Raw genomic sequence first — 12,500 nt, forward strand, 5'->3', positions numbered from 1 at the left:
GCAACATTTGTTGATCAACAAATGTTGAACCGTATGTCACCAGCTTAAAATACAAACCAAAACAAATAAAACCAAACTGTGAAACTTAGGGCCTGTTTACATGGAGGTGGGGGACCCCAGGTAGGTGAGGTAACCCGCCTAGGTGGGGTAACCCGCCTCTCCATATAATCTCTCATTTTTATTTGATCATGTTTACATGATAGGTGGGGTAACCCGCCTAGGCGGGTTGCCCGGTCTGCCAGGTAGGGTAACCCTGTCAGCCGGGGTCGCATTTTGCCATGTAAACGACTCAAGGTGGGGTAACCCGCCTAGCCGGGGTCGTGTTCATGCGCGACAAAGCGCGCCAAAATTTGAAGCAGAACAATATGGCCGCCCACGCTTACAAACCCGGCGAGCTTTTTCGCCGGCTTCATCTGGATAACGTGCAACAGAGCGAAGAAAATCAAGCATATTCTGGGATTGTGAGTGAAGAAGATCCGATGGAGTCCCACACATCCACTGTCAACAACTTTACTTTGCCTAGTCGGCCGTCGATAGCACAAGCAGCGCAAGGCAAGAGAAAAGCCTCTGAGAACAAAGAACAGTCAACAGCCCCTAAGAAAACCAAGAAGAACCCTAAAAACAAGGCATGGAGCGCTGATCAAGTTGAGCTTCTTTTGAGATACCTAAAAGACTTCAAAACGAAGTGCGACTTTAATGGAATCGATTTCGAGGCCGACCTGGCCTCTATGTATACGGAGATACGTCGGTGTATGGCTGCCGATTTTCCAGAAGAATTTGGTCCCGAGGTTGTTACTGAGCCTATAAAACCGCTCAAAGAAATGAGTGAGAAAGAATACGAAGCCTTCAAAAAACACAGAGATAGTGAAAGAACTCATTTAAAAAAAGGGTACGATAGAGTGAAAGAAAAGATTCGAAACGTGAGGCAAGATTTCCGCACAGCAGTGAACAAGGGAACAAGAAGTGGTAGTGGGAAAATTGTTCAAGAAAATTTCGATCTGTTGTCTGAAATATGGGGTGGCTCGCCAGCTACCACGTCCCTTTCCTTTGGAATTGATGCAGACACATTAGGAACAGACATCAGCTCGGAAATACATAATGAAACGCTAGAAGGTTAGTGTTATTAAAAAAGTTAAATCTTCATTTTTATATTTATTCATTTATTTATTTATCTATCTATTTATTACAATATATGGCTAAAAGGCCAAATGATAATTTTTAAAGGAGTCCTAAACCCCATGGCCATATAAAAACAGATTTTAACCTTTGAATCTCCAATATCAACATACAAATTTAACAGTCATCTTCTCTTATTGTTCTACTTGGGGTACTATTTTGAAAGATGAAAACAAATTTTCTATCATTAGTAATGATTCCCATGATATTCATTGCCTGAGTGAGTGCTGCATGTTGAATGGATATTATGAAGAGATATTGGCTGTTGATCACAACTGAGGCAAGAGGCCTGTTCATACTTTTGTTGATTTATGGCAAGTGATGAAAATGACTATTATTTTAAAAAGAAGAAATAATTATTCTGTAAGACAGTTCTTTTACCTCCAATTATTCAATTTTACAAATTGTAGATGCAACAACTGTAGAGTCAACTGATTCCTCCAGTGAAAGCCTATCTGCAGAAACCCCAGTACTATCCCCAGGTCAGAAAAAAAGTAAAGGTGTCTCTCTCTCCAACATCCCCAAGTTGGTTGACAATAAGAGAAGGCATATGGAGAAAACACTGTCCCAGGCGCAACGAGACCAGCTGTTGATGAATACTGCTAAAGAAGATCTTCTCATGAAGAAAGAAATGATGGAGTCATTTCAACAATCAAACAAGACATTGGAAGAGTCCATATCAAAGATGACCATGTGTTTAACATCTCTTGGAGATGGAATTGCCAGTGGGATGCAAATGTTGGCAATGGCTCTCTCTGGTCAACCCCAGAATAATGTTCCTCAAGTTTCCCACCCACATTTCAATACATACAGTGGCTTTGCATCCCCACCTTCATATGGCAACAACAATTATTGTACCCCATTAACCAGACGTTCTGTACCCTCCCAGTTCAGCAGAATTGGTAGTGAGGAAGTGATGCAGTCCATCAATGAGCAAGGACCAATTCTAGGGCCTACTCGTACACTATTAGAAGATGAAAGCTTTCAGCTCTGATGATTACATAACAGTGATATCCTAGATGAACAAAAAGACATTTGTTGTGTTACAGGTCCCTTTAAAGATTTGATATTTAATCTATATGATTTCCAGTACATATTCATATTATATATATGAGGAATGTAAACATTATTATTTAAGCGTTTAAATGTTATTTAAATGCATCTTTAATTGCAAGGTGTTATAACTCCAACATTTGGGCTAGTTAAGCTGTTCTATAAAGCAACAACAAGATAAATCCAGACAACTTGCATTTGTTCGAGTATATTTTAACAGTTTATTAAATCCAAGTAAAATAACAACACAATGAACTAAACAGCCATGAAAACTATCGAGTTTGCCTCTGGAACAAGAACAAAAGAAATTATTTAATTAGACAATACCACCAGGAAAATTAATGAAATAACAAAACAAACACTACAACTGATTTCTATAATAGACAGGTGGAGTGAGTTCCTATAAAACTGTGCTTTCAAAGTATAAAAAAAAGGAACAGAGTTACAACTCTATGGTTGTACAATGGGAATATGTGTACCATCTACGCACCCAAAGGATTATGTTTTAGTTTAAGTGGAACGATCTTGATTCCACTAGTTAGCTTGCTGTTCTGTTATTAAAACCTCACAAGTTTTATGTGATTATGACTACATTCACTCAGAAAGGAATCTGTTTATTTTAGATAGCAGTATAAGCTAAATAAACAAATCAGTGAGGAATGTGTTCCTTGTAGAAGGATGTGATTATGTTTCTCACATAAGCTCCCTCAGCAGTGTTGAAAGAATATAACCGGTCTGGTGCATTTTCAGGTTGTGCCAGTCTATCACGTGCCATTTGCTGTGCAACAACATCATCCTCTACATTCATGCCCTGCAACTCACAAATGTTGTGAAGTACAAAACAGGCATAAATAATGCTGGGGATAACATTCAATCCCATGTCATTTCTTTTGTTTAAGATTTGCCATCTTGCTTTAAGACGGCCATAGGCACACTCTATTGGGTTTCTAGCACTCCTAAGCATGTTATTAAAGATAACCTCTTCATTTGTGCGAGTATTGGGGAATTCCTTCATGCAGTATGGAAGTAGGGGGTAAGCAGGATCCCCCAACAATGTAACAGGTATGTTTTCGTAGCCTGGTAAAATTTCTTTATAACACATAGGAAGTCTTTCCTCTCTTAAAAGTCTGTTTATTCTCGAATTACCAAAGACTCTTCCATCATGCACACTCCCTGGCCATTTCACGTCGACGTCTAAAAATAGCCCTTTCCAGTCACAAACTCCTTGAACATTCAAGGTGTATTTCAGTTTATAACTAAAATAGTCATGAGGATTCTCGCTTGGTTGTGCAATGGGAATATGTGTACCATCTACGCATCCAAAGGCCTGTGGAAAACCATATTTATTTTCCATGCCATCAATAAGTTCCTTCATTTCTTGAACGGTATTGGGCAATTTTATGTATCTTGGACCTAAAACATCAGTAATAATGTTGCATACTTTTCGAACAACTACGGAGACTGTGCAATGCGCAACTCCAAATGCATTTGCTGTCATCGTGAGAGAGCCTTGATCCTTCAAAAAGTATAGGGTAATGGCAAGTTGCTTTTCCACTGACAACACATCAAGTCCTCTTGGACTCCTACCAGGTTGAAGAAAGGGTCGCAATTCGTCTGCTACGGACATAAAAACCGCACGATTCATCCTTAAGTTCTTCTTCCACTCCCTTTCTGGCAAAATTCCATTGAACAAGTTGAGCCACCACTGTTCTGTCCTCCCCGAACTTCTCCACATTCTACCTCGACGGTTAATTCTTCTTCGGATGCGTAGAAGTCGTGCAACACTAGCATTGTATTGTTGCGTTGCCTGAGCAGTTAACTGCCTTTGGCGGAAGCTTTGTATCATCAAAAGTGACAGTAAAAAGCCGCAGCATTGAAATGCTGCAGCGAGAGCAGATAATAAACAGAAAAGAACACTGACCGCCAAAATGCGTCGTTCGTCCGCCATTATCTTTGTTTACATGCCTAGCGACCACGCAACAATGTCTGGTAACGTCACCCCAGGACCCCGGGGTTACAAGTTTGCATGTAAACGCCGGCCATTTTTCGACCACGGCTAGGCGGGTTACCTCACCTACCTGGGGTCCCCCACCTCCATGTAAACAGGCCCTTAGAAATCATGAGATTGAGATGCTAACTACTAAGGTCTGAAGAATAAACTACATAACTTTATGCAACGCAACATTAGCATAAAAATTTAAAACTTAAAAGAATGCAAAATCAGCAAAAATGAAGAACTAAATAGCTTTACAACCTAACAAACGCTAAACTTCGGCCTTTCATAGCCAGATGTTATGATGTTTATATAGCATGCAAAGTCGTTAACGCCTGAATTAAGCGCGTGAAACTGGTCAGAGTGCTTCTGACGAGAAGCAGGCGTCACTCTGAGGCTCTGCGCGGCTCTTGCACAGAAAACAGTCTCGATGTTTTAAAAGACAAGTTTCCTGTGAAGTGGGATTGAAAGAGTTTAGAAATTCTTACGTGATTAATATTTCACCTGCTGTTTTAGAGAATGTCCTCGGCTCTTTCTCAGGAATTTAGCGCAGAACAGCGTCAAAACAAGAATGAGACTGGAATGAGTTCCAAAAGGAAATTAACAACCAGGAAATTGACCAGTTGGACAATTCACCACAAGTCGATTTTCAAAGTAACATGGGATTGGTTCGTCCTCGCCTTAGTGATATACACGTCGATTGAAATCCCGTTTGCAACAGCTTTCCTTGGAAACGACAGCCAGAGTATTTGGAAGAAACTCTCCTCTCGAGAGCCACGCGAAATTGTCAACGTCGTTGTTGATGTCATGTTTATCATCGATATAATCATAAATTTTCGGACGACATTTCTGGATAATGCATCGGAGGCAGTCATCAGTGAGCCAAAGAAGATAGCCATTCATTATCTTAAGACGTGGTTTGTTGTGGATTTTGTAGCTGCCATACCATTTGATTTCTTCATACCAACTGGAGCTGAAGGGGTAGGAACTAATAAATTGAATGAGGTATGGAATTATCATATGAAATCGAAACTCAGCCGTGGCTCTTTTAAATTAAAAGTAAATATATTACCTTTAAAGACGCTTAGCTGAGGCATGACTGTCATGCCTAGGAAGAGAACTTTGCATAGAGCTTTCGGTTTCTGGTCGCGTTTTAACAGAAAATCTCCCATTCATCACGGCTACGGCCTCGGCCGAAATGAATCATAGAGTAGGCCTGTACCTTAATGCTAGAATCCCTCAGGCTAGAAATGACTTCCCGATAGGAAAGCTTGTGATCTCCGTGTCATATGACATTTGTACATTTTCATTGAAACCCCTAAAGAATGCACACAGCTTAGGGCGCGTTCGATTGACCCTATTCCGGAATAAGAATACGTGGAGTGATGATTAAAACAGTATGTTTGGCGCGTTTTGAATCTGCAAGGATGATAAAAATATGTTTAAAATAGCATTTTAGAAAATGTTTGACAATTTTAATGTGAATCTCCGCAAAAACGAAGGATTTCCAACTTCTATTCCATGTATTCCTATTCCGGAATACAGTCAATAGAACGCACCCTTAGTTTGCGTCCTTTTACTACAACAACAGAAATACGTGGGACCACCGTATATTTTCCATCATTCATAGGGAGTTTGCATTCCGCCGTCGTATTTCGATTGCTGCTCTTAATTTTTCTCAGAGGAATTGCGTTCCGTTTGAATGAGATCCTATAAGGAGACAAGCAAGCCAGACCTAGCAAATCAAACTTAATCTTTACAAACTTTCTCATGGATGTTTTTTCTTTCCAGTATTAGTATTATACTTCTTCTAGAATTCAGTGAGCACTGTTTGATAGCTTATGGGGGCGACAGTCAATCAAACTGGATTACTTAAAGTCCACCTTGTACGTTTTTTCTCGCTACGAAGGACCGTATTTGAAAGACGTTACCTCTCTTTTCATACAGGCCGTCAAACTAGCGGGATTTCTGAAGACAGCTCGCCTTCTTCGCCTCATAAGGGTTTCCCGCAAGATGGATCGCTACTCCGAGTTCGGTCTGGCGGTAATCTTTCTCTTGACGGCATTTTTCGCGCTTATCGCTCATTGGCTAGCCTGTGTTTGGAATGTGATTGGCGAGAGGGAAAAAGGGGTCCCGTATGGATGGATTCAGCTACTTGGTGATACCATTGGTAGTGAGCCGGGTGTTGGTACTCGTTATGTCACTGCTTTGTACTTCACCATAACCAGTTTGACGAGTATTGGGTTTGGTAATGTTGCTCCCAACACAGACAATGAAAAGATTTTTGCCGTTTTAATGATGCTGACAGGAGGTAATCTGAGATACGTATACAGCCATACCCAACGGAAAATTCGTATACTCAAATTCGTATTTTCACTTTTGTGGCAGGAAGTTCTGTCATTAAACGGGCTTTTTCACGAAATTTAGCCAAATTCAGCGACTGAAAACTGGTAACCAAATAAAGCGAAACGTAAAAATAACTCCTTAAGGTGGCTCTAACCAGTTTCAACAACTTGAAGAGACCTCTCTTTAGAAAGATGGACACTACACACTGTATCACGTAACATCAATGTTATCGTACCATACGAAACACTGATTATTGCTGAACAAGATGCGGCCATTATTGTGACGTAATAAATTACCTTGGCAACGGGAAAGCCCGGCAAAAACACCCTATATTTTGGCTTTAGCTGATCAAATGTCAAAAACAAACTCGGTGACCCTCATTTTTTATCGCTGGAAATTGATCAGACGGCCAAGACGAAACGTTTTTGCAAAGTTTAAAAAAATGCTTTGCTGCAGAATCAGAGCCACCTATTTCAGATGTTATTACAGGGCTTTCCTGTTGCCACGGTGACTTATTACGTCACAATACTAACCACATCTTGTTCAGCAATAATTGGTGTTTCTTATGGTACCATAACATTGCTAATATGCGATACAGTGATTGCCAGACCTTCTAATAAGAACGTTACTTGAAAGCTTTAAAACTGGCTTGGGACATCTTAAAACACTTACTAAAACACCAAATACAATAGTGGAAGTAGGCGGAGATCAGAAACTTTACAAAAGATTAAAATGAATTGCAATTGAGGTTTTTGAAAACTGTTCAGCCCAAGAGCTTATCAAAGTTTGTCTCAATTGTTTGTATCTTTAATTACGTATTCTCGACAGACATTTCTTTGGCACGTAGCTTTTTGAGTTGTGTTGTTTAAAAGTAAGTTCTGGATTAACATTAGTTTGCTTAGCGAGGAAAGGCGAGTAATAATTGGTAATACTACACAAAATGAAATGCACTGCCGAGACACAACGCCTTTAAATTGCCCATTTTAGTTTTTGAAACTGGCCCTATATTTCTTCGTGACTGCTGCTTGAAATTGTCCAGCGATAACCGCAGTGACATTTCCGACTCGAATACTCGGATTTGTCTTTTACGTTCCAAGCCGAATCAAGATTGACCCGCAAAGACGCTCGTTCATCCATGTGGAGAGACATTGATTGCTACGCAAGACCACTCTTTGCAGTACGCGCGCATCTGTTACCTTTCCATAATTGAACAGCTATAGCTTTCTTTTTCTAGTTTTTGATACCTCTTGTCTTTGGCTTTATTTTCAAGCGGTTGACACCTTTTGTGAGATGCTGACCAGTTTTTCATCAACCAGTCATTAGTTCAAAGTTTGTTCAAAATTTGCTAAAAAAAATTCCTATTCTTTGTCAGCGTTGTTTTATGCGGTCATCTTTGGAAATCTAACAGCCATTATTCAGCGCCTGTATTCCCGCACCGCACGTTATCACCAAGACGTACGAGTGGTCAATGAATGTATTGCTATACATGGACTACCGGAATCACTACAGACGATTCTTAGAGCGTACTTCACTTCCGAACAGGCAGCAACCAGGGGAGATGAAATTGAATCGGTGAGGAATTCAACGGAAAGACCGTTACCAATTGGTTTTGTATAAGTTGATCATGAGTTAATCGTAAGCAGATCATGTGACACTATTCAAGCTCAGCAAAAAGTTGTCTTAAAGAATCCACACATAAACGAAAAGCCGTTAGTACTTTGAAATTATGAATAATGCAAAGAACTCTTTTCCGAATTGCTGTTTATATAACGAGTGTTTTCTACGACTCGTTTTCATTGAATGCTGTCAGACTAGACACAGAAAAGCCCGTATATAATGTAGAGAGAGTTTTCACTCACGTGATCAGCAGGCATATTAGATTACTGAAACAAAAGAAAGTATTTGCATTAAAATAGAGTTCAATTCCCGAAGGACTAGTTTGGTATACCATCATGGCAGCCATTTCTTTGTCTTGGAACACCAACATGGCCGCAATGACGTCATGTGAAAACTCTCTATATATGAAATTTTAGATCAAAGACATCAGAGTTTTCTGATCAAATAATGCCATGATACATCAGTCGGTTTATCGTTTCAGATTATGTACCGCTTCCCAGAGTCTCTTCAAGCCGAAATAAGGCTTCGCTTAAGCCATCGTTTGTTCGAGCTGTTTAGTATTTTTGATGGTCTCAATGATGCGTGCCTGCGCGCCCTGGCCTGCGTGTTTCGTGCCGAGTTTTTTCCCCATCAAGTGTACCTGTTGAAAGAAGGCGACCAGGTTACCAGGCTGTATTTTATCGTGTCTGGTTCTGTGGATGTGATGCAAGGAACACAGTGTACCATGTGCCTTGGTGAGACTTTTTTAGGTAGCAATGTTTTAAAGAGAGGGAGGGTGCAGTTAAGCATTACTGAAGGAACGGAGACAACTTTTACACTGCGCGATGAGATAGATAGTACAATGTATTTTTTTTTAATTCTTGGTCTGGTTGGCTGGTTGGCGGTATTATAATTATGCCAAATGGTAGGTCTAGTTCATTGCAGTTTACTCTCCACCGCGTGCCTTTTCACTTGTACATAAGAGCGCCCATTCTTCACTTTATGAAACGTTCCAATTTAAAGTCTATCAGAGGGTCTCTTTCCCGCTCTCTATTTTCAATCACTTTCACAAAGTCCCCGTAACGTAAGGAAGTACCGTTTACTCTCTCACATTGCTTTTAAGTAAGAGTCCCGGTATGCCTTAGGGGGTCGGTCAAGACGAAACAGAGATTGGAAATAGCTATCCTTGTCCAAGACAGTGCTGAGTTGAAATGCTTTTGTGATAAAAGATCTAGTGACGAAGAGATTTTTTAACAAAAAAAAGAGGGAGACGCCGCTTAGCAGTGAAGAGAGCTCTGCACGTGTTACCGACCCCGTCCGGCCAAAGCAATTATTTGAAAAACGAGGCAATGCATATGAAACTGAAAAGAGCCACGATTGTCAAGTTAACTAAGTGTGAATGATTTTTAATTTCTGTGACTATAGGTCCTGGAGATATTGCTGGTTGTAACATCTTATTGCAAAAAAGAAGGCCTGGTCACTGTTTGAAATCTTCTGTGAGCCTGGTTGCCAAGGTTCGCACCGAGGCTTACCTTGTCACGTGGAAGGACCTTCTTCATGTCACCAGAGTGTACCCAGAAATGAGAAAATGTCTTATGAATCAGATGGAGTTGTCATGTGACCTACAATCCAGCGGCAAAGTTAGTGAACGCAAGAAAAGTCTCATTAAATCTGTATTCTATAGTCCTCTTTATGTACTTAATTTTGCACCTTGTAGCTACAGTGTAAGAAAGAACTTTATTCTCTGAATTTTGATCAAAATGTCAACATCCGCACACGAAAAACCCTTCAATGCAAGTTTCTGTTGCGCTTGAACTAATGGAAGGTGACAAAGTGGCCGAGTGTTAATTAGGTTGTTTCCGAGTTCAATCCCTCGGTTGCGCTTATAGTTGTCCGACTGGCTTCCCTCCCCCTCTTATGAAACAACTTGATTACCAAAAGTGGAATACTTATTGCACAGTCCAGTCGAAACTGAGAACACGCAACTAAACGTTCTTAGTTATCACCTATGATATCCCATGCTCCCTATCAAACCAATAACAATAGAGAACGTTTCTTTATCAACTGCCAAATACTTAAAAATAAGAGGTCACTGTTCACTTTTCGCAAGAGTCCATCACGCCAGAGTAAGATTTAACCAAATTGGCCGAGTTCCCATCCGCGTCCGAAGAGTGTCTATTTTTACACCAAGTTTTGCTGGAAAATAAACAATATACACCAATTCGGCTAACTCAATGTTGTACCCAATTATGCTACTGATTTTTTTCCTACAATACACAAAGAATCTTAACCCCGGGAGATTTGAATTGGGTACATTGAGTTAGCCGATTGTTTATTTTCCCGCAAAACTTGATTTTTAAAATAGTCACTTTTTCTGACGCTGATTGGGACAAACCTGATACCAGATTCTTATTTTTGGGTAATGGACTTTTGGTTTTCACGAATCCAGTGACTTCAAAAATAGCCAGACACTGGCTAAAACTTACCAAGCCCGGATCTTAACTTTTTGTCACCTATGCTTTTCTCTTGCCATTTGACTCTCAGGAAAATGAAGAACAAGACCGACTAGACGTAATCCATGTGGATTCTTCTGTTGTTCACATAAACGGCTTTAGCGATGATGAAACTGTGGGAGGCGGCGAGTTTGTATCGATAAGCGAGCAGCCTCTGGAGAGACTTGAGGCCAAGTTATCTTACATGGAAGACACACTCAGTGAAATCAAAATGTATTTGCAAAATAATGATCGCTCGGCCGACAATTTGCGACTGTCAATGAGCAATTCGTTCAGTAAAACCTCGATTGTGTGATTCACTTTCCTCTGGCGTAAGGTTGAAATGATTTGACTTGTTTTTAAAGTAATAGTTTCTATTTGTATCGACATCATATAGAGGTAATTTCCTTCAGTACTTGTGAATAGAAGACTTGGCAAGGTAATGATGCAGTGGCTATCAACTGAGTGTCGCAAAACACAATCAAAAGTCAATCAGTGAAATAAGCCAATTAGAGGTAGACATGGATACATGAGGCGCGGTCGGCATCCAACTCAGAGTGCGGGAAAAGTGTGCGACCTCGTTGATATTATGCTTCTTATTGGTTGGAAATAGGGTGCAGCTAATCATTGAAAGCAATAAAGCAAAACCACAGGCAAATAGGAAAGTACTTCGTTGGTAGAAATTAGAATTTTGAAATAAAGACAATAATAGTAATAATAATAATAATAATAATAATAATAATAATAATAATAATAATAATAATAATAATAATAATAAATAATTATTCTTGGAAATCGAGGTGAATAGTGGTAGAATATTTACAGAGCCGCAAAGCGGCGAGGTGAATATAATCTGCCACTTTGCCACTTTTCACCGAGATTGAAAAGAATAATTATTTCAGTACATACGCACGAAGTGATCTCAACAACAATTGCAGAAAAAAACCATCCTAAGTCGATTTAATTGGCATCTCAATTCATGCGTGGAAAACGTGCAAGCGGCACAAAGCATGCGCGAAAGTGTTTACAGAAGCTTCAAACATGGCAAATCTAAATAACCTTCGTTAAAATCCTCGTCACAAAGTGCAAAATGGTCATTTAGCACCGTTTAAATCAGCAATCTAAATCGAAAGTTGTTAAAACATTTTCACCGTTCGATCAAAGTTTTTGAAGTTCATTTGAAATGGAAATTGAAAGTGCAGTTGGTAAAGGATCCACATGAAATGGTAACTCTAATTGAGGTGAGCGTTAGTTTGTTGTAAAATGGCCTGTCTTGTTTCCTTGCGACCATGTGGAACTTTCTTAAACATTTTTTTAATTCCTTGATTTCAGTAAGAAATACGTTTTGGTGGGCGACGAGCCCTACAAGAGAGAATTACTCCGAGTGAAACAAATTGTTGGCGTGAAGATTGTTTAATTTTCAGCAATAATCATCTGGAAAAACGAAGTCAAACACTGGTTGACAAAAGTATGAACTCTTCTCTTACCTTTGAAAACTTTCAGGCCAAATTTTGTGGCCTTCTTTGTCTTCTGTAGCACAGCATCATCTTGTATCCTCAACGTTTCCGATTTATAAATGCTGGCGAGTTTACGCCGGCCATTTTGTTTTGTTTGGATCAAGCATTATTCACTCCGTACTCTCCGTAGAGATTACTCCGAGATAGCGAACCAATCAGATTGCTTGAAACACCAAGATCACTGAGTGAGTATATACTACTACTACTACTACTACTACTACTACTACTACTACTACTGCTACTACTACTACTACTACTACTGCTACTGCTACTACTAATTATAACTAGACGCTCCATAAAGCGTGTTCTGGGTTGCCTGTGGTACGT

General features: G+C 39.9%; 3 protein-coding genes across 4 annotated transcripts in view; 2 read left to right on the forward strand and 1 right to left on the reverse strand.

Annotated features, from left to right (window-relative positions):
* The window catches only part of LOC138015674 (potassium voltage-gated channel subfamily H member 6-like), a 23,196-nt gene that overhangs the window by 9,919 nt on the left and 777 nt on the right, over positions 1–12,500 (forward strand). For both annotated transcript variants that reach the window (XM_068862785.1, XM_068862786.1), the window contains 6 exons: positions 4,739–5,227; positions 6,170–6,533; positions 7,941–8,140; positions 8,667–8,919; positions 9,590–9,804; positions 10,709–12,500. The exon at positions 10,709–12,500 is cut by the window's right edge and continues 777 nt beyond it. In XM_068862785.1, the coding sequence (XP_068718886.1) occupies positions 4,739–5,227; positions 6,170–6,533; positions 7,941–8,140; positions 8,667–8,919; positions 9,590–9,804; positions 10,709–10,972 (1,785 nt within the window). In that variant the 3' untranslated portion in view covers positions 10,973–12,500. The remainder of the gene's footprint in view (positions 1–4,738; positions 5,228–6,169; positions 6,534–7,940; positions 8,141–8,666; positions 8,920–9,589; positions 9,805–10,708) is intronic.
* LOC138016311 (uncharacterized) lies at positions 366–2,170 on the forward strand. Its single transcript, XM_068863473.1, has 2 exons — positions 366–1,113; positions 1,587–2,170. Exons 1-2 carry the CDS (start codon positions 366–368, stop codon positions 2,168–2,170), a joined length of 1,332 nt encoding a protein of 443 aa, XP_068719574.1.
* LOC138015545 (uncharacterized) lies at positions 1,830–4,185 on the reverse strand. The gene has a single exon (XM_068862614.1). The coding sequence runs from the start codon at positions 4,175–4,177 to the stop codon at positions 2,879–2,881; it is 1,299 nt and encodes a 432-aa protein (XP_068718715.1). The 5' UTR covers positions 4,178–4,185; the 3' UTR covers positions 1,830–2,878.

This window comes from Montipora capricornis, chromosome 9 (assembly GCF_036669925.1).
Source record: "Montipora capricornis isolate CH-2021 chromosome 9, ASM3666992v2, whole genome shotgun sequence".
NCBI lineage: Eukaryota > Metazoa > Cnidaria > Anthozoa > Scleractinia > Acroporidae > Montipora > Montipora capricornis.

Excerpts from the sequence above, each read along its gene's own strand:
- LOC138016311 (XM_068863473.1), top strand. The coding sequence starts at position 366 with ATGGCCGCCCACGCTTACAAACCCGGCGAGCTTTTTCGCCGGCTTCAT. Across the intron at positions 1,114-1,586 it reads ACATAATGAAACGCTAGAAG|ATGCAACAACTGTAGAGTCA; the intron begins GTTAGTGTTATT and ends TACAAATTGTAG.
- LOC138015545 (XM_068862614.1), bottom strand. The coding sequence starts at position 4,177 with ATGGCGGACGAACGACGCATTTTGGCGGTCAGTGTTCTTTTCTGTTTA.